Raw genomic sequence first — 27,889 nt, 5'->3', positions numbered from 1 at the left:
CTTGCTGGCCTCGGCTATTCTCTCTTCCTGACCTTTTCTGGCCTTTTTTGTTTCTCGTGATTCTGCTCTGACAAACACAATGATTCCTGGTATTTGACCCCAGCCTGATCCGCTGACTGATTCTGCTATGCCCTTTGGTTTTCCCGGAAGGGGAACTTGTAGACTGTCAGGGGAGCCTGATGATACCCTGGGGCCAGGCTGTGACAGCTGGGTGTGCTCAGGCCCCTCAGCCGCCCGAGGGGCCCTTCTCTGGATATTCAGCTAATTGGGGGTGGACAGTTACTGCAGTTTTCTGTCACCTCGTCTTTATTGTATTGATAAGATATTTTAGGAGCCTGCAGTGCATGCTAATGACTAAGCGGTAAGGTTGTCAGAAAGATTAGGAGCTGCTTGAGAACAAGGATAATGTCCTTTTGTTTTCTTCCTCATCGCCCCTCAGCATATATTAGTCTTCAGTAACTGTCATCTGAGTAATAATTACAGGGTGGCTGGATCACAGTTTTTTGTTTTATTTTGTTTCATATTGTTCCTCATGCTGAGAGAGAGAGATTGATTTAACTGTAGTGACAAATGTATAGATCGTATTAGTCCAGAGATTTTTAAGTATGCTTTTTTCCCCCAACCACAGTTGTATTCTCTTATACTATTGAGATTTTATTGTTGTTAAGGTTAGTATACTTTGGGGAAAGGTATGAAATCCTTTATTCCTCTGAGGACTGTAAAAAGATATGAAATAGCATGTCTCAAGGTTCTCTCCTTCCATGAAAGATTAGGATTGCCATTTATGTCATGTCAACTTCAAGGCTGCTCTTAGAGAATAGAAAAATACGGTATTCCCCTGTATGGAACTGAAATATATTTATCAAATAGAATGGAATTTATTTCACAGTAACTTATTCCTTTTCAATTTACATATAGTGCCCAACACTTGAGTGTTCTCTATTAAGAATTTCTAGGTAGAATTGAAATGGCAGATGCATGATTAGTTTAATAAAATAAACATACACAAAAAAGCTTTCTTTAAAGTCATATTAGTAATATGAGCTATTATTTTTAAATTCGGTTCTGTGTTTGAAAGCTTGCAAATCCAGACACTGCCTTTATTTTTTGAGAGGTGGAGGAAAAAGGAATGGCTGCAACAGCTGACCTTTGTCTTTAGGGAGAAACTGTGGCTTTTTTTGTTGTTGTTGTTAAATTGCAAATATTGGAGCACATTCTGTTTTGGGATAAAACTAAGAGGCAGTATAGCATAGCTTATGTTTTTTATTATGTTAGACCTCTATGTAAGTAAGTATTATGTGATGTTTAGGTCCTAAAATTTTTGCATTTAAAAATTTCCTCATTTCATCGGTAGCTTTGTTTCTTTGTAGTTGAAAATGCCTGCTGATTGTGCATGAGGTAGACAAGATCATGTATGTTTTTTATACACAGAACAATTAAAGATGGAGCTTCCAATTTATGATTCTAGTTCAGATTTAGTTTACATATGTCTGGTTAAAATAGTCACCCTTTTTGGGTTGGCATTTGCCAGGTTGATCTGTGCTACCGTTTCCAGGAAGGCCATTTTAATAAATGATCTTTGGCAGCTTGAAAATTTCTCTTGAACTTATGTCTAGAACATGACAGATGTTTGATAAATGTTTATTGGCTTTGTGCAGACATATCTGAATGTCTTCCTACATCTTATTATTTCCTCTCCATATTTCTATTAGCAAATGTATGTGTTAATAAATATTACAACGGTGCTAGACTTGGCACTCAGTAGACATGCTAGTGTTTTTCCTGCATCAGAGTATGAATAGGTGCTGATGTTACCTAAGCAGGGATCTCACGTCCAGGCACCTCATGGTTTCATACATGATATTTGGACTTGGACAGGCTTGGCTTCCTGCTGCTTCCTTTCTGTATAACCTGGGACAAGAGACAAGTGCTTTAAGTGTCTCGTTTTTTTCATCCTTAGAATAAGAAACATAGATTATGCTTCATAAAGGTGACATGACAATATATATCAAGTATATAGCAATGTACTTGACACAAGTAAACTTCAGTAAGTTGTGACTGCTGCTGTTACTGTCACCATCATCGTCACTAGTCGTCACTTACACTGCTGCAGATTTACCTGTTATACTTTTGGTAATTTCCATCCCCAGAGTTCACTTTTATTTATTTATTAGGATGTTGGGCCAGGGAATAGAAACATTGTTTTGGATCCTCAGGAGGGAAGGTTTTTTCCAGTTCTCTCTCAGTAGGCTTCATATGGCTTAATAAATTTTTGTGGACTCAACTATTGTGACAGGACTGGCCATAGATAGTAACTTTTATGATTACCACAGTCTCAAGGAATGTAGCATTTTCATAACTGAGTGTTCCATTTTAAACTGAGAAAACTCTCTTGAAGAAACCCTGGCAAGTCATTGGGTTCAGCAGTGGCTGAAAATGTCTAGGGCACTTCCCAAAGCTTCTCTTGTAGTTAAAGACAGAACACTTTCCCCAGTCCTGCTGTTACACACAGAGAGATGAGAATAGATACGGGTCACACACAGGCAGGTCATTGGGAGCGGGTAAGAGAAAGGCCCCCACCAGCAGATACAGTCTTGAGCTGCCTCAGTGCTGGTCCCCTGTATGCTCTTCCTGGAGTACGCCCCTCCCCATCCTCTGCACACATGCGCAGTGCAAAGCACGCACTGGGGCCTCTCCTCTCCTTCCCACTTACACCCTAACCCAGGTCCCAGGGCGCTCCTATTACACACTACTCAGTTAAGTTACGTCTAATCAAAGAGAAACTCCAACACTTTGGCCACCTGATGTGAAGAACTGACTCATTGTAAAAGACCCCAGTGCTGGGAGCGATTGAAGGCAGGAGGAGAAGGGGACGACAGAGGATGAGATGGTTGGATGCCATCACCAACTCTGTGGACATGAGTCTAAGTAAGCTCCAGGAGTTGGTGATGGACAGGGAAGCCTGGTGTGCTGCAGTTCTTGGGGTCACAAAGAGTCAGACACAGTTGAGCGACTGAACTGAACTGAACTGAATCAAAGAGAGGCATTTGCAGACTTAAGGAATGTCCAGCTCACATATCATGCATGCTTTATGAGAAAATACTGAGGGAAGGGAACAATAGAAAGTGTTTTCCCCTGAAGCTCTACCTTTCCTCCATGTTTAAAGTGAAGAAGATACTTGCTTGGTATCTCTGCAAGTCAGGGAATGAGAAGGTATGCAACTGCAGCTATGTAGCCAGGCAGTGCTTCAATAAAATTTGCTCTATGACTGGGTCATTTTTTCTTAGGTATGTGTAATAGTTCTTTAAAAAACAATTATTAAGACTCACTTAAGTTTACTTGGTTTTCCCACATACCAAGCATTACTTTAGTACAGGTAATCCTCACTTTCCATGTTGTGCAAAACCATAAAAATGACCATTCAACCCAAAACCATGCAAAGCAATCTTAATAATATCAGTGAGAAAGATCAGATTGATCTATAAACTTTAATAATTTTATCAAAACATTGAATCTCTATAAATGTATATAAAGATGAAAAATAGTAAAATTGATTATCTATTTAGTACTTTATATAGTACAATGAATTATATATAGTACATTAGAAGCACTGAGAATTGGAATGTCATTTCTTTATTGAAAACTTAGGGATAATTGAATTGTGCTTGCCTTCTTATCATATAGCTTATGATAATAAAGGCAGCAGTTTTTCTTACACTTCAACAAATTGTCGTATTCCTAAGTTTGCGTAAATTCGCCTTTTCCAGTTCCTCTGGCTTCCCTAGGTTTTCTTAAATAGCAACAGTTTTCAGCATTCCTACGGTCAGCTATTCTTCTCTATATTTCCGTTTGATTCTAACTTTACTACTAGCATCACCAACTCAATGGACATGAGTTTGAGCAAGTTCCAGGAGTTGGTGATGGACAGGGAAGCCTGGTGTGCTGCAGTCCATGGGGTCGCAGAGAGTCGGACACAACTGAGCAACTCAACTGACTGACTAGTAACATTAATCACTTTATGATTTCTTTGCTACATCTCATCTTTGTTGGCCAGTTTTGAGTTTCCATTTCTGTAAAATGTCATGTCACAGCACAACTCTGTGTTTTATTGTCTGTGTGTGAAGTGGGTAATGCGTGCACAGTCACTTTCAAACTTGGAGAGAAATGACCTGATTGGTCACAGATAGGCTGGATCACAAACGCTGGCCCAGATCCAAAGATTACTTTTACTTTGTTTCGCTCTTAGCTCAGGTGCCAAGTTAGGAAAAGACATAAAATCAAAGGTACATGAAGCAGAGGGGCTCACTTCCCCAGAGCCCTCTTGTTCCTCAAGAAGATGTCTCTGAAATTTAGTGGTCTTGGCAACCTACTGGGCTTGCTGCATTAATCCATTTTGTTCGGGCTGCCATTGAGAACTAGAGAGGCAAAGTCAGTCACTCAAGTTTCACAGCTCATTAATGGCTGCAGAGCTCTAGAGGTTCATTCTTTTCACACCTGGTTCTGGCATTTATTCTTTTACCACATTTACTTCTTCTCACCCCTTCAAACACATTCTTTTCCTCTTGTGTGATAAGCTATGAGAAAATGTGGTCTTGGGACTTTTTCATAATTAGAGATGCCCTTATTCTAGTTATAATACCTCAGAGGTCAAACCAGTAGGACTTTTCATTTCTCTTACTTCCAGTAGGGACAGGAACGCTCTTGTACCAATGTCGTTTTTTGAACAGGAGAGCCCTCAGCCAGAATGTGTACATCAGTTAACACTGCAAGAGAAAAAATCCCTTAAACTTCTTAGATTCTAGCAAAACATACTTCTGATATCAGATGCAGCTCTCAAACTGCTTTCTGTTTTCTCTGACATAATGAAGCCTTTGGCCATCACTGCCACTTTGAAAATCAAAGCCTTTGGTCTCTAATGGAATGTTTATAAAAATACTCCATTTTGAAATTTGCTCAGGAAAAGGAAGTATGATATATGATTTTAGAAATCCCTCTAGCTTGCCTTGGTATTGATTCATTTAATGCTGTGTACTCTGGAAATATCTGGAATTAGAGAATAAGGAAGTATTAAAACCCAAGGTAAATAAGCTCTTATCCTCATTGGTTTCTTCCATGGAAGTATAGCATCAGTTATGCATCTCTAATTGCTATTTCTGTATGGGCAAGTAAAGTGTCTTTTGCCAAATTTAATATCAGTATCTAGGGTAAGCCAAAAATATGTCAGAAGTCTCATGCGTTTTCCTTCTCTTCCTAAGGTGAAAGTGGAAAGTTACTTTCAGTGGAGTGTAGAGCAGCACGCCTGTATAAGAAGAGGAGCTCCACTGTGTGTCTCATTCTCTGTTGCTTTCCTTGGATTGGTGTCAGTGACAAAAAGGAAATAAACAGTCAGACATATGGAACGTTTAGTTTACTAATATAGTGACTCACAATACATGTAAAAGAGGCCCAAGGACCTTTGGATTATCCTATGGTGTTGGCTCTGTCTTAATGTAAAGCATTGATGTATCTTAAAGTAAGAAAATAACATTTATTCAAGAAATATTTAATGAGAAACTACTGTGTACTAAGGATTGTTGTAGGGAGCTAACCATGATTCCTGCTTTCCTGGAGCTTATGTTCTAATGAGAAAGAGACAGAAAACAGATAAACTACATGATTCAATTAATTTAGTTGATCAATTCATTGACTTTCACTATATATATCTTTTGGTTTGCCCACCAGACCAGGGTCCTTAGTAGCATGGTAAAAAGGTACTATTCAAAGTATTATGAAGTACTGAAGTAGAACTTTGGAGAATTGAGGGCAATGACCTTTTAGAAAACAGCAGCTCCATCAGTGACTCCTCCTTGCTTGTCCCTCTCAGATGTGCTTTGTTGTTGGCCTCTGTTGTTAGTTCTCATGCCACTTTGGCCTTCTCTCCAAAGTAATACAAAAATTACACTTAGGCTATCATTTTGACTTCAACTTAGAACATTTGTTAACTAACTTAAAAAAAAAAAAACATAATAATAAAAAAATGAGGGGCATCATCAAATATAGCATCATAAAATGACATTATATCTGAATTTCAGGCTAAAACCTAGAATAAGAAGCTGCTAATATTTTGGGAAACATTCCTTGTTTGTCACTACTGAGTCCCCAGGGACATCCTGTGGGAATAGCTGACTTAATATCTAGTAACATTATTTGATTTTAAATAATGATTTAAAATCAAATAATTTTGATTTGATTTGATTTTTTTTTCCTCATCTGAGGATCAGTTCAGTTCAGTTGCTCAGATGTGTCCAATGTGATCCCATGGCCCACAGCATGTCAGGCTTCCCTGTCCATCACCAACTCCCGGAGCTTCCTCAAACTCATGTCCATTGAGTCAGTGATGCCATCCAACCATCTCATCCTCTGTCGTCCCCTTCTTCTCCCACCTTCAATTTTTCCCAGCATCAAAGTCTTTTCAAATGAGTCAGTTCTTTGCATCAGGTGGCCAAAGTATTGGAGTTTCAGCTTTAGTCCTTCCAATGAATATTCAGGACTAATTTCCTTTAGGATGGACTGGTTGGATCTCCTTGCTGTCCAAGGGACTTTGAAGAGTCTTCTCCATCACCACATATCAAAAGCATCAATTCTTCGGCACTCAGCTTTCTTTATAGTCCAACTCTCACATCCGTACATGACTACTGGAAAAACCATAGCTTTGACTAGATGGACCTTTGTTAGCAAAGTTATGTCTCTGCTTTTTAATATGCTGTCTAGGTTGGGCATAACTTTGCTTCCAAGGAGTAAGCGTCTTTTAATTTCATGACTGCAGTGATTTGGGAGCCCCCCAAAATAAAGTCTGTCACTGCTTCCATTGTTTCCCTGTCTGTTTGCCATGAAGTGATGGGACTGGATGCCATGATCTTAGTTTTCTGAATGTTGAGTTTTAAGCCAACTTTTTTACTCTCCTGTTTCACTTTCATCAAGAGGCTCTTTAGTTCTTCACTTTCTGCTGTAAGTGTGGTGTCTTCTGCATATCTGAGGTTATTGATATTTCATCTGAGGATAGTTTTATTATAAAAATTGCAGAAATAAAAAGAAGTTTTATCTTGGTAAGCAAATTTAAAGCTGTCACTTTTGCAGTTTGCATTAACTAAACATGCTACACATTTTATCTGTTAAAAAATATGTGGGTTTGATTATGCCAGAGTAGTTAAAGTCAGGAACTCACAGTTTTGTTTTGTTTTTAACTCTTTGATTTGACTAAGCTGTGCAGGGTCTTTGGACCCTGACCAGGGATTGAACCCACACCTCCTGCATTGAAAGTACAGTCTTAACCACTGGACAACCAGGGAAGTCCCCAAACCCACATATATTTTTGCTGAATGAACTTAAAGATCTTTATCTACCTTTTAAAATTCTCTTGCAGAAACTGCTGCTCTGTCAAATACCACCTTTACAAACCAAAATTATTTTTCTTTGGCGAAAAAGGAAAACCAGCCATCATTGATTTAACCAAATACTCGTAATTGTAAACTTTATCTTTAAAACAAGGAGGCTAGTTATTGTAGTTGCTTTTATTTTTGTTATACTCATGGTGCCTGCTTGATTTTTAGAACTTGAAGGGAATATGCTCTTTTTTGGAGTTCAGTTAATTGCAGGGAATAGATGAATATTCAGCAACCTGTCTTTTAAGGTCCTTTCTAATTCTGAGATTTTATGAGTCTATATTTACCTTTGCCCTTATTCTTATCCCTTAGTGACAAGAGCAGGAATCATGTTAGGGGAGAGTTGGGGAGTGAATTGGGCTTTAGTTTAGGAGGAGGTGATGGGTGTTGAGTGGGAGTCATAGAACTTACAATGGTTGACTCAAAGAGGTACAGTTACTGTTGACTCCCTCTCCTTTTTTTTTTTTTTTTAATACTTAGTACATTTTATTAATTTTAATTATTTTTGTAATTAGGGAAAAAAAGAGAAATATAAACCCATAGATTAAAACAATTTTTAAAAATCACCTTTTCTTAAGTACCTTGCTCCAAACAGACAATCCCTGAATTCTTCAAGATGGATTTAAGTCATTGAAAAGATGACTAATAAAAAGCCTTTTAAAATACTTTTGTGGAGAGAAGTTATTTTCCGTGGGATTAGAATATAAAACCCATGCTTATTGACTCCTATGAAGCAGTTTCCTGAAAGATAGAATTTTCCTTGGTGGTCAGATCAGATAGAATTTAAGGTAGATATTTTACATCCCTTGGAGCTGGACAGTCCTACCAATCATTTTATCATCAGCTCCAAATATACCAGCAGCCATACTAGGTGCTCAAAAACTGCTTTCTGAGCCAAACCCAGTACCCATTCTTAAGGGAATAGTGAACACAAGATAATCCCAAGTGAGGGGAGTGAATTATTGTTGTGTTCTTTTTCTCATACTTTTCAGAAAATCTGAAAATGTTTTTATGTGTATTACATTGGAACCTCAAGCACTGGCTTTGTATCTCAAAGTTGGAAGAAATGAGATTGATGTCCCACACGGTTGTAAAATGCCAAAAATAAGTAGACCTGAAATGAGTTAAAGCCCAGTACTCAGAAAGGCCAAGTAAAAACTTCAGATCAAGGGTAGCTGTAATTGAAAGGGTCCACATAAGTATTTAAAACCACTCCCTGCTGGAACTGCTAAGATTTCTGAATTTCAAATTGGCATTTTATGTTTGACAAGGTGACATTGTATAAGAAATGTATTGTAAAACACTGCTGTACAATAGGAAAATGATTGAATGTAAATATTTCAAGATGTGGACCACTGTTCAAATGTTATCATAAATCTTTGCCATTGTTTTAGGGTATAACTCTTCATGCATATATGAGCTGAATTGATAGCGCCAGCTCTTGGGGAAGGAAATCATCAGCAAGTTTCTGCCTCACTGTCAGCACTAGTGTGATTTGACCACAGAAGTATCCTGTTAGGTGTTTCCTCTTATTATCATATGCTTATAATTACATAAATGGGGAAACCCTCTTTTGAAGATACTACATCTGTCCTTGCTCTTATCCTGTTCATTGAGCAGTCTGAAATGTCACTGTTACATGAAATTAGGACGGGTGGACACAGTTTGCACTCTTAAACTTTAGAAAGAAGAAAGCTTAAACTGTGAGGTTAACTATCCTCCCATTCCTTGCAGGTTTGGAAGGTTTACAGTGGCTGCTCTGCAGTCCAAAGTAGAGCAATATGAACGTGAAACCAATCGTCTCAAGAAAGCACTGGAACGAAGTGATAAATATATAGAGGAACTGGAGTCTCAAATTACACAGCTGAAGAATTCAAGTGACGAGAAGGAAGCGATGAATGCCATTTGTCAGAGAGCACTTTCTACAGACGGCAAGGGGAACAAAGGCACCGAGGAGGATGTGGCATCCAAGAACCAAGGTGATGGTGCCAGGAAGCAGCTCGGCTCAGCCCCCTCCAGTTCTCATCTGGCAAAACCTTCCAGCAGTTCTGCCAGGCAGGAAGGCAGCAGCCAAACAGAAGCAAACTGTTCTAAGAACCAAGACCTGTATCAGAAGCGAGTGGAAACAATGCTCACTGTGACAGACACAAGTATGGATACCTATCTGGAAAGAGAATGGGGAAATAAGCCAAGTGATTGTGTGCCCTACAAAGATGAAGAACTCTATGATCTTCCAGCCTCCTGTACTCCTTTGTCCCTTAGTTGTCTTCAGCTCAATACGCCAGATAATAGAGAGAGCTCTGTGGTCAAAGCAGGAGGGTCTAAAAAGCAGTCAAACCATCTCAGAAAATTGATGTTTGATGATTTCTGTGATTCTCCGAATGTGTGTAATAAAGATTCTTCAGAAGATGATAGAAGTGAGAGTGAAAAGAAATCAGAGTGTTTCACTTCCCCAAAGACAGGGTTTTGGGATTGTTGTTCCACAAGCTATGCCCCCAGCTTGGACTTTGAAAGCTCAGAGGAGAACACAATAGCAAATTGTGTTGGAGAAATTTCTTCAAAATTGAGTGAGAAACCAGGTTCATGTTTATCCAAGAGGTTGAATTCTCTCCGCTCTTTTGAAATGAATCGGACAAGAACATCCAGTGAAGCATCAATGGATGCAGCTTACCTTGACAAAATCTCGGAGCTGGATTCAATGATGTCAGAGTCAGACAATAGCAAGAGCCCCTGTAATAACGGTTTTAAGTCGCTGGACTTGGATGGGTTATCAAAGTCATCTCAGTGCAGTGAATTCCTTGAGGAAACAGATAAGTTGGAAGAAAGAACTAAACCAAACCTTTCTAAAGGTTCTCTAGCTACTGATCAGTTAGAAAATGGAAATGAATGGAAACCCAATTCTTTTTTTCTCCTCTCTCCATCTGACCAAGAAATGAATGAAGATTTTTCACTCCATTCCAGTTCAAACCCAGGAACCAATGAAATCAAACCACCAAGTTGTTTGTTTCAGACTGAGTTTTCCCAGGGTGTTTTGTTAAGCAGTACAAACCGGCTATTTGAGGATCAAAGGTTTGGTTCATCTTTGTTTAAGATGTCCTCAGAGATGCCTGGTCTTCATAACCACCTTCAGTCTCCTTGGTCTACTTCCTTTGTGCCTGAAAAGAGGAATAAAAATGTGAATCAGTCAGCAAAAAGAAAAATCCAGAGCAGCCTTTCCAATGCCAGCCCATCAAAAGCAACTAAAAGTTGACAAATTAGAAAGATGTCATTTATGTTTTTGTCCTGAGAGGAATATAAGGTTTTAAAGTTACTTTTTTTTCCCCTCATGAAAGCTCTGTACAATTTTGAATTGATAATCTTTAGTCAGGTGTCAAGTCAGAATGGTGAATTAGCCTGTACCCTGGATACTTTTGTTCATTTTGAAGAGTTTAGTCTTTTCATTTTCATTTAGGGATCTTTTTTGACCAGAGAAGTTAGGGAGAGGGTTCCTTTTGTGTCTGCTTTGGGTATATTTTGTTTTCTTGAATCTTGATTTATCTATTCGGATACAATGACCTATTAGTAAGCCTCAGTTATCTTCAGAATTTGGATTTCTTAAATAAAAGCTTTGGTGCAGTCTATGTACTGTTCATAAGACATTTTTCTTTAAAGCTTCCTAGGGTGGAAATTACTTTTCCTGCCCCTTTTTATTTATGTTTAATGATAGTCTTAACTTTTATTCAAGGCCATGATGGAGAAACAGCACTCAAACCTTAGTCCAATATTCATTGGCTCTTTTTTTAGATTTTACATATATGTTTGCATTTTTAACAGTGTGTTTTGTCCAGTTTTTGTGAAAATGTGTTGCTGGTAAGAGAGAGTACATTTTCTGTATGAAAATATTTGTTTTTTGTCCGGTAGCTTTCATTCTTTTATCTTTTTGTGTGTGTTGAAAGTCAGAAATTTGCCTACTTTAGCAAGAAGGCAGGGAACAGTTGGGTTTGGAGAAGATTAAACATGGTAGCTTTTCATTATTTCAGATAGACAGGTGCAAAAGCATTCATTGCCAAGTTCTTGATCCACTTATGTCCCAGGGGAGCTTTCTTTGGAGTGGTAAAGTCCTTGTTTGCATGTTACTGTTCTTTATGGAAACTCAGTATGCATGGTAGTGGTCTTGCTTGCACTGTTTTACTTACTTAAGAAAAAGAAGTTTCAGTTGGCTAAAAGATTATCTTTTATGTAGGACAAAAAAAAAGATTGTTTTTCATGAAGAGTGTTGAGAGGAGGGTGAAAATAGGTGAGCTAAGCACAATTTTTAATTTAGGTTCTTAAAAAGTATATTCTAAACATGTTTGGTATGCCCGTATAGGCCTTTAAAAATGGTTTGTATGTTAATGACTTGTTTATCTAATGTGCACTGAACATTTTACATTAATACTGTATTGTTTTACATTAATACTGCATGCTTTTCTATGTGAACTGAATAAAGGATGTCATAAACACTGTAATCCTTGATGTTGTCCCATGTTGAATTAGCCTGCAAAGACCAGTACAACTTAGCATTTTTTATTGTATTTCTCTTATTATACAGGGGTTGGCAAACTGTGGCCAGTGGTCCCAATTCTGGCCTATGCCTGTTTTTGTGAAAGGCCTGTAAACCAAAAATGTTTTATACATTTTTAATGGTTTTTAAAAATCCAAAGAATATTTCATAACACAGGAAAATGATATGAGGTTTAAATCTCAATATTTCTAGACAAAGTCTTGTTAGAACACAGCTACACATTTTACATTTTATCTGATAGGACTGCTTTAGCACTGGTAGAGCAGAGCTGAATAGTTGCAGCAGAGACCATATGGCCCACAAAGCCTAAAATATTTACTATTTGGCCTTTTACGGAGAAATTTGCTGACCTTTCTTATAATTGACTCAAGATTCAATGAAACCATAGAAGTATAAAAAATCACTTTTATGAGTTGAAAAATCATGACCTCTGCTTTTAGAACTAATAAGAATCTCCCCCACCCCCCGCCACCCCGACAAAAGGCTTAATGTAAAGGGTAGTTTTTGTTCTATCATATTTTTTCCAATAAGTATTTGTGCATGACTTTGTCTTTCTGATAATCTTTAAGTTAGTGGATAAACTTTCATAGAGACTGCCATTTAAATATCTTTGACAATTGGATATGCATTTGAAGTTCTATTAAATGTAGAAATCTAAAATCTTTCTGAATAGAGTAAACTTGGGGGTAAACCTCACTCTAATTCTGTCTGTAATTTTTTTTTCACCATGAGTGTGTTAGTTTTCAATACAAACTGACACTGTGTCATGGAAATGCAGAGTGTGTAGCCTGATTGACTAATGCCTAATGGGGGTGAGGGTGTCTCTCTTGGGCTGGAGTATTTCCCAGCTGCTTCAGAAACACTGCTTTATCTTCTCCAAAACACTATCTCATGTATCATATTAAAATAACCTGACATTACTCAATTAAAGGAAATAATCTGTGCAGGATTTGATTTTAATGATCCTTCACATTTGTACTCCTAACCTCTTTACCATAATCTCAAATATCATGACAGATATGGTAGTCTCATTTTATTGTTGTTTAGTTGCTCAGGCATATCCAACTCTTTTACAACCCCATGGACTGTAGCCCACCAGGCTCCTCTGTCCATGGGATTTTTCAGGCAAGAATACGGGAGTAGGTTGCCATTTCTTCTCCAGGGGAACTTCCTGACCCACAGATTGAACCCGAGTCTCCCGCATTGACAAGCGGATTCTGTACCACTGAGGCACAAGGGAGGCCCAGTCCCATTTAAAGTGTATCTATTGTATATACACACTCAAAACAAAAGCTACCTTTTATTGATACCAGGTACTCTGCTAGCCTCTGTATTGTGTAATCTTTTCAAACTCTGTGAGCCAAGAATTTTCTCCAGTTTACCAATCAGTGAATTGAGAATTAGTGATCACACAGCTAGAATGGACTTAGAACCCTGTCCTGGAGCTGGGCCTCAGACTCCAGAGATTGTAGCATTCATCCCTCAAGCATCAGATGCATGGGAGCTCACATTTGCAGGCCAAAGGGTGAATGGATTTGAAATTTCCAAGGATTTTTTTTTTTTTTAATTTTTATTATTATTATTATTTTTTTTTCCAGTGGGTTTTGTCATACATTGATATGAATCAGCCATGGATTTACATTGGAAGTATTAGCATGTTTCTTTTCAAGTAGCATTTAACTCCTGCCTGTGCCCTGGATCTAAGGCTGCTCCTAAATGGAAGCTCAGGGATGGGAATTGTGTGTGTGCCACTTTTAAGTTTATAAAGATTCACATTAACTCTGACATTTAGATGAATTTCAAAATAGCACTAAGGCTATATTTGAAAAAGATGTGCAAGTGATAAAGGGAAAAGACATCAATTCATGTCTTTATAAAACAGTACCTTTTGACTGCTCATCTCTTTAAAATGCTATAGCTAAGCAAATGTGGCAAGATGCTAGTTATTTTTTTGACATGACCTTTAGTGTTTATCTTTTAATGTTTAAAATCTCCATCTCATTCAAAATTACATGTCTTTTTCCTGTTTTAATGGATCAACTGAGACTTAAAACGGCAGACATTAAGATATATAGTCCCTTAATATCAAATCTGCTGTGTTTTCTTATAAACTCATATTTACACTGGTTTGAAACCTCTAAAGGTACCACTGAACAAGGGAAGAACTTTGGGTCTTGATTCTTACGATGTTTCAGGAACTTGTTTCTATATACTTGAATGGTATTCAGTTATTCAAAGTGTAATTCATGCATTAGAATTTCCCTTCCTCATTTTTGTACCTGTGGATGATATTTGTAGAGAACAGTTTCATTTCATGGAGTTTGGCCTATTAGATTAGAAGGGTTTCCTGAAGCCTCATAAGAAGGTCTCTGTTCCTATTCTAGGGAGTCCTACCACAGTCTTTGCCTATCATGATGTAACCCGATCCTTTTAATAATACTTGGCAGAGAGAAAACCTTTTAAGCAACGATCTCAGAGTGCATAGTGAACATTTATTGCCTAATTCTCGGAACCCCACTCAGAGAGGAAGCATCTATTAAGTTGCAGTTTTCTTTTAAGAACCCATCTGAAGCTTAGGCTTGGTTGATGTTCAGTCTGCTGTGACAGAGGCAGTCTAGAATACCTTTGATTGAGGCTCCACTTCTTGAAACTAGGTACATTCCTAGGTCTGATTTGTCTTAACAGGGAGTAGATCCTCTCTAATGTTAGTTGGATTAACCAAGTGTATAGAAGTGTGCGCCTAGTGTGACACATAATTTGAGGATGTAAAGATCCCATACCCTAGGGCAAGGATTTCACATAGACATATACCAAGGAGGACCTAGGTCTGGCCCACTTTAATTCTTCTATAAAATTGGTGAGTACAAAAGTGTCTGCACCGGGGATAGCCTGGAGCAGAGAGGAAAGCTGATGGCTTCCGAAGTGCTACTTGTATTGGGTCTTTAAGGATGGATAAGAGCTTGATGCAGAAGAGAACATCTACTTCTGCGTGTGTATCCGCTCTCCTGCAAGTGGGCGCCTATTTCTCAGACGTCTCAGAAGAGGTGCTGAAGAAACCCTAATAGGGCTCCTGATGGACAAAGGCTTCCCGATTGCTTCAGCCTGCGCTGTCAAGTTTGGCTGTGGTCCGCCTCCTCTCTCTGAGCGTCCCCTGAGACCCCAGGCTCGCCCTCGCCGCCAGAACCGGCGGCCTGCCGGCGAGACTGTGACTCTCTGGGCGCTGGAAGCCTCAGGAGGTGGCAGGGCTGGGCCATCATCTGTCCATTAAGCCGAGGCTTGGCGCTCCGAGGGCCAGAAGGCGCGACCTCGCTTCACTCACCGGGTCATCTTTGTGCTGGGGGCGGGGAGGTGAGGTCTGGCCCGTCTGTCTGGGCTGCGATCCCGCTTGCTTTCTTCTGGTTCCGGCGAACCCCTCCTTCCCGGTTTCTCGAAGCCAGTGACGCTCCCCTACCTCCCCAACGCTCCCGGGACAACAGACCTGCCCGCGCCCCTCCAGCTCGAGTTTCCCGCGCTCTTGAGGGCGCTCTCAGAGGCTCCCGTTCAGGCTCCACCCAAAGAAGGGACCCGGGCTGAGGATTCCTTTCACTTTATTACTACTCGCGAAACCTGGCGATTAAGACGCGAAACCAACAAAGAGTTTTCTTTCCACCTTAACCTTGCACACAATCCTTTAACAAATTAATTAATCCTAATGAATTAACACTTCATCTATTTAAACGCGCTACAGTCCATGAATTAAATTTTCATGCAGTGATTAAAGGCTGTTAAAATATGCATGATTTCGTTAAAATTTTATAATAAATCAGGGCAATGTGTTACATGACAAGGCAACTATTTCCCAGTCCCTCGCAAGGGGCTTTGATTTGTGCAGGCGGCGGGGAGGAGGGGCGGCTGACGACGGCGCGGGCGAGCGTTGCAGCCGGGCGGCAGGACCCAGCTCCGCACCTCGGCGTGCGCACTCGGCTTAGCGCTCTGCTTCGCGGCGTTGGGACCCTCCTGGGGATCCCGCTCCCGCAGGCAGAGCCTAGCCTACGGAGTGCGATGGGCGCTCGTCTCTCCGTCCCCGGAACTGCACTCGCGGGGGGCTGGGGGTCCTCCGGTCTCCTTTAGCTCGCGCGAGCGCGCGTTCGGGTAGGAGCGCTGCGCCGGCGGCTCTCCGGGGACAGGAAGGCGACACAACTTCCCTCTCGTCGCGTGGGGTCAGGGAAGCGGGTGTCTGCTGTAGAGCTGATGGGTTCGTTGCTGTTCTTAATTAACCAGGAGACCTCGAAGCCCCTTCTCTGACCAGCGCGATCTCCCTTTTCGGAAGGGGCCGGGGCGGGGGAGCTCTGCTTCCTTTGGGACCTAAACCCCAGGGGCCCCGTGACCAAGCTTAGCGGTCCCACCCTTGTCACTCGGACAGCGAAACTGGTTCTGGCAACTAGCGGGCGGGGGAGGCCGGCCCCTGTCAGGACGGAGACGTGGTCATGCAACATCCTTAGGGCTTTCACAAGGTAGGTGGGTTTAAGTCCACCGAGGGGTTAGGGTGGAGGTATATATCTACGAATGTAGATATCTACAAATGTAACGGCCAAGAGTAATAATGACCGGCTGTGAACTTTACTGCCTCATCACCCAGGTCGCAAGTGTATCAGGGAGTGGGGTGGTCGCAATGTTCCCAACGGACGTTGCCTTTGAATTAAACGGCCAGAGGAATGAAAGCAGTGGGTTATCCATCGGCTTCCTCGAGAACCTCCGCCGCGGGTCCTAGCCCGGAGCTTTACAGGAGCTGATCACCACCGGCCTCAATAACTCACCCACGGCCTTTTGGGACCGAGCGGGACAAGCGGCCAGGGTGCGGGTGGGAGAGGAGGTGGAAAAGGAAGGAAGAGGCCTTCGGGAAACGTACGAGAGCCTGGCTGTGGACTCGCGCCTTGAGCTGGGCTGGGCCTCGGGGATGGCACAGGACTGGGCACCCGCCCAGGACGGCCTGGCGGGCAGAGCGGGCCGGGCGGGCCAGGAGCCCAGTCCTACCCCGCGGGAGGGCTGGGCCGGAATGCGCGAGGGGTGGAGAGGCCCAAGGTCAGAGCAGCCCAGCCTTGGCGCTCACACCGCCGGCCGGAGGGGAAGCGAAAGTCCGGCCGGAGTCCCTCCTCCGCCCCACTCTTCGGACAGGCGGTGTCGGAGGGGAAGGGGGTCTGACGCCCAAGTGCATTCCCTCCTCCAACGACCGATCCCCACCCCCCCACCCCCCCACCCCCAATTCTAGGCCTGCTACTTCCCTGCTGACCAGTTCAGCCTCATCGCTGAAGACAACCCAGGAGGCCTCGGAAGCCGGCCAACTCCCGGCTCTGGCGACTTTCCCCCGCGCAGGGCGCCGGCTGCGCAGTGAATGGGCCGAGTTTCTGGGCAGGAGCCCCGAGGAAACTGGGCGCCCCGGATCTGCGAGGAGCAGAGCTCCCTCTGGGGCCGCCCAGGCTTGCAGGTTGGACCAGCTCCCCGGGTTTGGGCAAGAACGTGGGGTCCGACCTCCTCCACTTCTACACACACAATCTCCACTCACTTCAGTGGACATCCCTCAGGACCGCCCCCACCCCCATCCCCGTCTCTGAATGTGGATTAATAAATCGGGTTCAACCCCAGCGGGGATGGGGCGGTGGGGGGTGGGTAGGGGCAGGCTGTCCCCGCGCTCCTCCGGAGAGAGAAAGGCTGCCCCGAGAGTGGCAGCTGTGGAGCGGGCGGGGTGGTCAAAGGCGGGGGCATTCACCCCCGTCTGGTCCCTCCCTTGCGCCGCTTCTCTCCCGCCGGTGTTCACTCCCACCGACCAACGTCTGCTCCCTGAGTTGGAGAAAGAGGCGCTGCCAAAGGAAACGTGAAGTGGGGCCTGCCAAAGAAGGAGGAGAAAATTAATTAATGAGGGAAAGAAATGTGTCTCTGATCCAGATGATAGACTCCCTGTCCCTGGGGGCAGAAATTCCTTGGAAATCAATAGCTGTGCATTCATTACCTCCCTCTTGATAAAATGCAAAGCTATGAGATGGGGAAGGAGGGAATCTGTGCTGGTCATTAAACAGGGGAAAAAAAAAAAAAACAACCCTGCCCAGAATTCTATGCCAGGGCTCTGATCCCATGAGGGTATCACTAGTTCAGGCATGGGCCATCCAGTTACTGCACTGGCCAAACCTGGAAAACAAAGCAGTGACATGGGTGGACTCAGCCCCAGTTGGCTACCCTTTCTTTTCACTGCTCTGGGGCACTAGGGAAAGGCTTGATAAGATCCAAGGAACTGCCTGCAGATCCACCACCATCTCCCATTCTCTAGCCTGGAACTGAGGCCTGGCAGGGAGCTGGCAGGTTAATTTTCCCAAGCATCATCCCCCACCAACTCCCTCTCTTTGCACCTTGGTCTTGCCCTGGACCACAAAAAAACACCCCTTCACCTGTAGCTACCTCACTATCATAGACTGCCCAGAGGGCAGATACCTGACTTTTATACTTCATTTAATCTCCAGTGTCTTGCCCTGGCCAAGATGGGTGCTCAGCAAGTATTTGAGGAAGGAAGGTAGGGTAGAAAGTAAATGAGGGAGGGATGAAATAAATGATTTCGGAGAAAGAGCTGTCTGGAATCAAGATACACAGCTCTACCTGGGGACAGCAGGCCCTTCTGTTCGAATCTGCATCCCTTTTTAGGTAGAGAGGAGACCACTTCAGTGATCTTCCCTCTGGCCCCCCTCCTCACCGCCCCCCACCCCAATGACCCTGGCTTGCTGAACTTCCTTTTGCTCCCGCCCCTCCCCATCTGCCTTCTCTTCCTTCTTACACACATGTATTGTTCTATGGGGCATTTTCCTAAGTGCCAGGGTACACACAGATGTGCTCTAAATGGGCTTCCAATCCATTACTGGGAGGGGTGGGTAGGGACTTGGTAATTGTACCCAACCCTGGAGAAAAGTGAGATACTCTGGGCAAAGATCTGCCCCCCACCCCCACCCCCAACTGGGCCAGTTCACTCAAGTGAACTAGGAGGAGTCTCAACAAGATGGTGAACTCTTGCCCTCAGGCCAGGGACTTACCAGTGGGTTAGTTGGTACCCTCTCAGAATTGGAAGGTAAACTGAGATGGGCTTCGGGGACTCAGGTGCCCCCCACCCCACCCCGCCCCCCGCCTAACGCAAGGTCCATGGAGCCCGAAACCGTATAGTCCATGTAGTGTAGCTATTTAAATTTCTGTTTCTCCCCTGCATTCTTTGGGGTCCCTAAAAGCCACTGTTTCCCTGAGGGGAGGGGGAGACAGGATCTAGGCACTCCTCCTCTGCGGGGCCTTTCCTCCACCCCACCCTCCGCCACCCACCCCCTCCCTCGCCGGATAGCTCAAGGAACCGCCGCCAAAGGTGTCAGGAAGGATTAAGTTAAGCCTGGACACCCGGTGCGACGACTACCATAGACTCACTCGCTCCCTCCAGCGATGTCCTGCTCGCCGTCCTTTCCCCGTAGAGATAAAGTTGCATTTAGCAGTCCCAGGGGACAGCGTAATGGATGAAAACAAGGTTCCTTCTCACACTAGCAAGTGAGCATCCTTCTTACTCCCCTCTAGAGCTGCAAGGGGGTGGGGGAGAGAGAAAGGTAGCGAGAAAAGAAAAGAAAGAGAGGGGGAAAGCCCTGGTGACGCCTGTGGGCTGTTTTTGGAATGTGAGTACTGAATGGGTCCGCTAAACACGCTCGCGTTTATCCAGAGATCCACGCGAACGCAAATTAGGCTTATAGAAATGAATCTAATCTTTGGTGGAAATACAGATCTCCTTGGTGTGAGACAGACCAGAAAGATTATCTATCTGATCTCTGCCTCCCACAAGCAGCCCCTTGCCACTCTCCAGCTCTCTCGCCGCAGATGCGATAACATCTGGGCTGTTATTATCACCCTGGGCAAGCGCTGAGTCCCTGGGGACTCGGGCACCTGAACTGGGTTCCCCCGGGAGCCCCTTGATCTGTCTGCCACATAAGAGCCATATAGCAGGTTGGCTAATTGATTTATCCCTCTTACGTTTTGATTTCATAATAATAAAAAAATAAAAATAATTAAAGGCTGGAACAGAGCTTGAGTCCGGTTCTTTTAAATTGATTTGAATTAATTTTTTAATCATGCTTTTCTATAAACTGGCTTGATTCTGTCTCCTATTGAAGAAAAAAAAAGTGTGTGTGTATATACATCTATCTATAGATAGATGCATAGAGAAAGAGGCAAACAGTCCAACACGATGTAAAGGAAAATAAAGTTCTCTTCAGTATCTTATTCCCTTTTCTCTGAAGCGATTTCCTTTTCCTGGAGTTTCCAACATGAAGTGTGTGTGAGTGTGTGTGTGTGTGTGTGTGTGTGTGTGTGTGTACGCTGAAGCGAGGTAAGGATCCCAACTACACCCTGTAAACTATTTTTCCTTTTGATTACAAGAAGCCTCAGATCACCCGGAGCTCGTTTGAAATGTGGGTTTGTACACGGTTAAAGCAGACAAACAATAAGAGAAATTCACAATTTCATTTCAACAGCCGTTCCCTGGTAGAACGCACACGATCCTTGTGGCTCCTAAGTGGCTGTCACTGTCGGTGCCTGATACAGTTATAGTCGCAGCAACAACAACGAAGTGTGCGGAGGAAATTAAATTATATGGAAATCAATACCAGCTGACTGCTTCAAACAAATGTCTGTCACCGCGATTATTCTCCAGGAACCTATTTATAAACCATGAAAAGAAACAGGTTCTTGCAGCAAAAGACAGCACCTTCTGCATTTCTGTGTTATTTATACTGTAGACAGAGGAACGCGCGGGCATAATTTAACATACAAATGCTCAGTTGTATACATTATATAACAGCTTGTTAGACGTCCCCGAGAGAAGGTGTGCCCGAGTGATGCGCATATATTCAGGGCTAGCAGTCTGGGTCCGGGCTCGGAGGAGGGAGGGAAACCATCTAGGGGCCAGGGAGCATCTTGTCTTTCTCCCCCCTAAAAGGTGCCTACCCTCAGACAATAGCTGGCCCTTTTGATCTTCTCCAGACCCGCGATGGGAAAGGTGAGGCGTGCAGTGCGCATGTCCGGGTAGCTACAGGTGCATCACCTGCGCTGTCCTAGCTGGTGGTCACTATAAGAGCGGCTCCCACGCGCCGGTCGCGGCCCGGCGAGCGCGCGCGCGCGCAGACGCACGGCGCCGCCGAGAGGGAGAGCGCGCATCAGACAGACGGAGACAGCTGATGCCTGTCAGCACGGCTGGCCCGCGAGCTCTCGCGAGAGCTCCCCGGACCGGCCGCGAGAACTGGGGCTCAGGTGTAAGAGGAGTGCATCCCGTCGGCGCACGGGGCTAGAGCTCGCGGAGAAGTGGGATCGCGAGGCCGGTGCGCGGCGATCTGCGCGGTCAAAGGGAGCGCGAGGCGAGAGCGGCGGCGGCAGAAGCAGCAGCGGCCCCCGGCGCTTGCGCCGCCTCCGCGCCGCCAGCCGCCGCGGCTGCAGCCTCCGAAGCGAGGCCGGGGGAGCCGGCGTGCGCACTTTGCCGCGGACTTTCGGAGTTGTGGATTTACATGCTAAACCATCAAGATGATGTCCATGAACAGCAAGCAGCCTCACTTTGCCATGCACCCCACGCTCCCTGAGCACAAGTACCCGTCGCTGCACTCCAGCTCCGAGGCCATCCGGCGGGCCTGCCTGCCCACGCCGCCGGTAAGCGCCCCAAGCCCGCGGACCCGGCCCGCGCGCCCGCCCCCTCCCCGTCTCCGAGACGCTGCATGTCGGGTACTGATATGTGCACAGATCCCGGTGCGGGGATTCGCGGGCGGGGATTTTTAGAAGAATCCCGCTGCGAGGCAGGCTTTGTACCGTGGCGCTTAATGTCGGGTTTCCGTCGCCTCCGCCTCCGTGTCGGGCGCCGGCGATCGGAATGGAGAGCGCTGGGGCCAGGTCTCTCGACTTCCCTCCACTTTCTCTGTTGATTTCATGCCTTGGAAAGGCGGTCTCTGTGCGTGTTCGGGTGCGTGACACGGTCCCCGGCTGCGAGTTACATCTTCATTTCTTCTTCTTTCCCCCTCCTTTTTCGTCTTTCACGCCCGTCCCCGGAATGTGTCCCCATGTCCCTCTCTCCTCTGCATCTGCCCCCCTCTCCGCACACGCCCGTCCCTTCTCGTCTGACCCCCTATCTCGTCCCCAACGTGTCCCTATTCTGTCTTTCCCGGTCTCCACTATCCCCACTCCCGTTGTTATTATTTTGGTTGCTTTGTGTGTTGCCTTTGGCTCGCTGTGCTTTTCGGCTTGTGTGGTTTTGTTCCGTGTTTTTGCTTTTTTTTTTTTGGTTTTGTGTTGTTGTTGTTTTTTTGTTTTGTTTTTTGGTTTGGTTTGTGTCGCCTGCAGCTGCAGAGCAACCTCTTCGCCAGCCTAGACGAAACGCTGCTGGCGCGGGCCGAGGCGCTGGCGGCCGTGGACATCGCCGTGTCCCAGGGCAAGAGCCACCCGTTCAAGCCGGACGCCACGTACCACACGATGAACAGCGTGCCCTGCACGTCCACGTCCACCGTGCCGCTCGCGCACCACCATCACCACCACCACCACCACCAGGCGCTCGAGCCCGGCGACCTGCTGGATCACATCTCGTCGCCCTCGCTCGCGCTCATGGCCGGCGCGGGCGGCGCCAGCGCGGCGGGCGGCGGCGCCCACGATGGCCCGGGGGGCGGCGGCCCGGGGGGCGGCGGCGGCGGCGGCCCCGGAGGCGGCGGCGGCGGCCCCGGGGGCGGCGGCGGCGGCGGCCCGGGGGGCGGCGGCGGGGGCCCGGGCGGCGGGCTGCTGGGCGGCTCGGCGCACCCGCACCCGCACATGCACGGCCTGGGCCACCTGTCGCACCCGGCGGCGGCGGCCGCCATGAACATGCCGTCGGGGCTGCCGCACCCGGGGCTGGTGGCGGCGGCGGCCCACCACGGCGCGGCGGCGGCGGCGGCGGCGGCAGCGGCCGGGCAGGTGGCGGCGGCGTCGGCGGCGGCAGCCGTGGTGGGCGCGGCGGGCCTGGCGTCCATCTGCGACTCGGACACGGACCCGCGCGAGCTCGAGGCGTTCGCCGAGCGCTTCAAGCAGCGGCGCATCAAGCTGGGCGTGACGCAGGCCGACGTGGGCTCGGCGCTGGCCAACCTCAAGATCCCGGGCGTGGGCTCTCTCAGCCAGAGCACCATCTGCAGGTTCGAGTCGCTCACGCTCTCGCACAACAACATGATCGCGCTCAAGCCCATCTTGCAGGCGTGGCTGGAGGAGGCCGAGGGCGCGCAGCGCGAGAAAATGAACAAGCCCGAGCTCTTCAACGGCGGCGAGAAGAAGCGCAAGCGGACTTCCATCGCCGCGCCCGAGAAGCGCTCCCTCGAGGCCTACTTCGCCGTGCAGCCCCGGCCCTCATCCGAGAAGATCGCCGCCATCGCTGAGAAACTGGACCTCAAAAAGAACGTGGTGCGGGTGTGGTTTTGCAACCAGAGACAGAAGCAGAAGCGGATGAAATTCTCCGCCACTTACTGAGGGGGAGATGGGGGGGACCGGGCGGGGCAGAGCTGGGAGCCGAAGGGGCATTTCGCCGGGAGGGGGGGCCTTCCCCGAGCCTGCTTACCACCATCACCCCCACTCCCCCGGATTTAGAGCGGCCGTTATCCTGCTTGCATTTGAGGAGTCCCTCCTCGAGCGCTCCTTCTCCACCTCCCCTGTGCTCTCCCCGTCCTTACCCTCCCCAGCCTAAAAGACTGGGTGCCCGGTGTGTAAGCGGCAGAGTAGGGTGGAGGTGAAGGGGGAGCATTTGGGGGAGGGGGAGTGGGGGGAAGGAAAGAGGAGACTGGAGAAGGGGGTTTGAGGAGCAGGATGGTTCTGGGGGTGAGGGGGGGGGGGGGAAGACGGGAAGGGTAGGGAAATGGACTGTTTTTGACCAGAGACACTTATCAGAATCTCCTGGGGACCAAGGAACAATGTACAAAAAACCTACCAACCACCAAAAACTAGACAAATAAAGACAAACTAAAACAAAACAGAACAAAAGCAAAGAAAAAAATACTTTAGAAATGTAACTCCAGAGAGCCGTATTCTGCAGCTTCATTCCACCCCCCTCCCCCCACAACTCTTAAGGAAGAGAAAAAAAGAGCACCACGCACGATTATTACCACCGCCCCAACCTTAAGCACATGAATTGAGTCAAAGACCAAAAAAACCAGACGAACCCGAAGGTGAAATTCTGGGTAGCAAAGCTAGTTGTTCTGTCACTGTGTTTAATTTTCTAAGTCTTACACCCCATCCAAACCCTCTTTGATTTATTTTTTCTTTTTCAATAAGACTCCTCCGGTGACTGCTCTCCATTGCCAGAAAGGCAGTGGGAGCCCAGCTGAAAGGAAGGAGGCGGGAGTGGCTGCTTGTTTAGGTGAAGTCCAAGTTTTTCAGTGACCCAGCCTATATACTCCTGTGGCCTGATTGGTCGGTGATGGTCTTTAGGGAGAGAGCTGACTAAAAAGCAGAATTTTAGAGGCTCTGAAATAAATATTTATTTAGGAAAATAAAACCGTTTAAGCCAGGTTTTTCTCTTTCTATATGCGCTCTTATTGCTAAGATCTAGAAAACAGACCATTTCAAAATAAGCTTTTCCCTCCACTCATAGAACTTGCTTGCCCTTTCATTTATTTTCCTAAGTGGCTTATTTTAAACTACTGTTTGTTTTTTTTCCTCTCTATTGATTCAAATAGATTGATGGGGTGGCAGACAGTAGGAGAGATACTCTGACCCGTTTTCTCCACAGATCAAGACCCATCTTACTCTTCAAGGTCCCCTTTCCTTCTCTTTTGGAGAACACGAAATCATTGAAATAGTGAGAAGTTTCTGCTTTCACTTGGAGCAGGACTTGGCTGTGAGAAAATCAGCTAAAATCCCAGATGAGAGAAAGACAGGTTTAAAGCCCTCCATTTATTTCAAAAGGGTCTGCATGTTGGGAGGGGGGGAAGCAGAACAACTGTTTCATTATTATTACTATCCAAAAGTAATTTATTGCTGGGGATAAATGTTGGGTAGCAAGAACTTTAATTTGCACTATCAGTCTCCCAAATAGAAAATCATGTATAGTATTTCATAGTAATAATCAAGGTACTTTATGAACTGCTTATGGATTAAAAAGAGAGAAAACAATTGAAGGTGGTTAGGTTAAATGCCTGCTTGGTGCACAAGACACCCTTGATCTTGATTGGGTGGAGATGGTTTATTACCATCCTTTAGTAAGAACTAAAAAACTGAGAACAGATAAAAAAAGAAACAAGACTGAAACCATGCATGATCTGAAAGGTGCAGGAAGAAACACAACTAGATCTCACTCTGGTTAGGCATTATTTATTTAATTATGTTGTATATCATTGTTTGCAGCGCAAACATTCTATGCATTTGAAACTGAGCACTAAACTGGGCTAGCTTTCTGATAGACCGTTTTGTGGATAGTGTGATTTCACAGTCGACTGCCTGTTTTCACCGAAAACACAACATTCTTGTCATATTCTTGTATTTAGAGGAAAAGGAAAAAAGGAAGATTACTGTAAATATTTTCTTGAATGCACACACTCACACAGTGGTTACAAACTGCCAGTGTTAATCCTGAAATGCCTCACGGATTGATCTACCTGTCCATCAATGTCTGCTGAGCTTTTTCCTTGGTTTTGTCTTTGCTCTATTATCTTTCCCTCCTCCCTTATCAGAACCACTTTTGTGCACCAAAATACAACAGAGAGATATGTCCCAGTACACTTACAAATAAAACATAACTGAAAGAAGAACAGTTTTATGATTTGGGTGCATTTTTGTGTTTCTACTGGGCCAAGTCCCAGTAGAGCCAGTCAACAAATGAGACTCAATTCAACCAAAAATACAGGGAAGGGGAGGATGTTTAAGTTGGGGGGGGGGGGGTGGGCGAAAAAAGAGGGGAAAGGATGAGAATGATGTATTTTTCTGCTGAATCAGAATTCACTTTCAGATAACTCATGTGAAAGCGGTGCTCTTGAATAAAATGAATTCTATATTAGTTGTCTGTGTTTATCAAAGTTTTTTTTTTTTTTTTTTTTTCTTTTCTAACTGCAGAATCTCTTCAAGCACAGCCCTCACTTCAGAGTGGTGGAAGGTAATAGCCAGGCACCTTCAAAATATTTGAATCAGGATTCAGGGGCAAAGGCATTTGGAGGTTTACATGTATTGTTCTAGCCTAAAAAAAAAAAAAAAAAAAAACCGTTTCTAAGAAGATGTTGTAACTAAATAACTTTTCTCTGGAGGTTAACATAAATAAAAACCATCCACTGATCTGTCCAGCCATGGTGTCAAATGCCTCTGTTCATTTGGAACTATAATGTGCCACCTACTGCTCTGGAGGGATTAGAGATTCCCTATTGGTGACCTGGGACTAGATCAGATGCCAAATGTATCAAGTTTCTTAATAGCTAGGCTTATATCTTCTGAAGTCATCCCACCTTAGCCAAATCTTTTTAATTTCACCGGCAAATCTGTGAAACAAAATGCTTGATGTTCAAAAAAAAAGAAGAGTACATTTTAAAAGCTGTGATTTTAAAGTTAATTTTTTTTAAAAAAAAAAGCATTAGAGGTATTTTTAAAAATAGATCTCTTCCATCAAAATTGATTTGTGTTATTAATTTGAAATGTCATCAAAGTTTTAAATAAAATGCATTTTTTAAAAATGTTATTTTATAGAAAAATGTGACCAGATCTCATTGTTGGAAAAACAGGAATGAACAAATAAACAGATTTACAAAGGCTGTTTTTTTTTTTTTAAAGTCTGCCCCAAACGGAAATGTTGCAAATATATTTGTATTATATAATGATGATCAATGTATGTAATAAGAACCTAAGCATTTGTTCTGTATTAAGTAAAATCTTTACCAAATAAAGAGAAGACAATATTATGTTAATAAAACAGATCATGAAAATACAGGCTTTGCAGAGTTTCCTCTGCAAAACAGTAGGAAACTGTGCAAAACAAGAAATGTCTTGCTATCTGGTAAGTGGATCTGTGTACTGTCCCAAGGAATAATAAGACTATTCTAAGATACCTTTAACTGTCAAGTAACTCTAAGGATACCTTTAACATGAAGAAACAAACAAGCAAACAAATGTCCTCCTGGAGAGGGTGCTAAGGCTTGCTACTCAGTGGTAGTTAACCTTTCAAAGTTTTCTGGTTCTGAAGAGCAGAACTTCAAGCGAATTCCTGCACCAGTCGTTGAGTGGAATCTTTTAAATAATGTCAAAATAAGTTGGAGAGAGTGGGGAAATTGTGCTGTGTTTGCATTTCAGCCTCTCAGGAAATCCAGGCGGAGGTGGAGTAGGAAAGGTAAAAGAAAAGCAAACATAAAATGCATCTGCTACGTTTAAGTCATCCATTCGTTTTAAATTTCCTCTTTTACCCAGTCCTAGTTCTGGGGCCCGCTCCTTCTGTCGGTCTAGGTAATGATGCCCTTAAGACGCTTCAACTAACTTTTGAATAGATTTTTGTTTAATGCGTGTTCTGAAATTGCTCTCAACTTCGATTACACTCTCATAAATAAACCGTAGGCACTCACTGCCGTGACTGTATCGATGTTTAATTTCTTGTGATACTAAGATGACTTCGGCCCCGTTCCTACACAGGGCTGCGCCAGAGGAGGACAGGGTACCCTGGGTCTCACCTGGCCAGCTAGCGCCCTCAACTCCCTGCCCCGTCGTCCTGGTCTTTCCTGCCAGTCTTGTCCGCAGCATCCCACCCCGTCTTTCACTTGGATTGGCTTTCATTCTCTAATCTATGAAGTTGGAATTGTGACTTTTGACCTGGCTAAAAGCAGCGTTCCCCACCCCATTCGAATGGTCTTGGCGGCCGGCGAGGTGACAAAGGTGATGATCACAATTACTCTGGTGTGGGTGAGCTGATGGGTGTTCC

At 44.9% G+C, this 27,889-nt stretch overlaps 2 protein-coding genes across 2 annotated transcripts in view; both read left to right on the top strand.

Moving 5' to 3' along the window:
- Positions 1-11,908, top strand: part of OBI1 (ORC ubiquitin ligase 1) — a 40,468-nt gene extending 28,560 nt beyond the window's left edge. The window contains exon 6 of the mRNA XM_061133887.1: positions 9,156-11,908. Coding sequence (XP_060989870.1) covers positions 9,156-10,671 — 1,516 coding nt within the window. The 3' untranslated portion in view covers positions 10,672-11,908. The remainder of the gene's footprint in view (positions 1-9,155) is intronic.
- Positions 11,909-21,482: 9,574 nt separating this feature from the next.
- POU4F1 (POU class 4 homeobox 1) lies at positions 21,483-25,831 on the top strand. Its single transcript, XM_061133023.1, has 2 exons — positions 21,483-21,648; positions 22,333-25,831. Exons 1-2 carry the CDS (start codon positions 21,526-21,528, stop codon positions 23,473-23,475), a joined length of 1,266 nt encoding a protein of 421 aa, XP_060989006.1. The 5' UTR covers positions 21,483-21,525; the 3' UTR covers positions 23,476-25,831.
- The last annotated feature ends 2,058 nt before the right edge of the window (positions 25,832-27,889 follow it).

This window comes from Dama dama, chromosome 30 (genome assembly GCF_033118175.1).
Source record: "Dama dama isolate Ldn47 chromosome 30, ASM3311817v1, whole genome shotgun sequence".
NCBI classification, from domain to species: Eukaryota; Metazoa; Chordata; class Mammalia; order Artiodactyla; family Cervidae; genus Dama; species Dama dama.
This window is presented reverse-complemented; position numbering and strand designations above follow the sequence as displayed.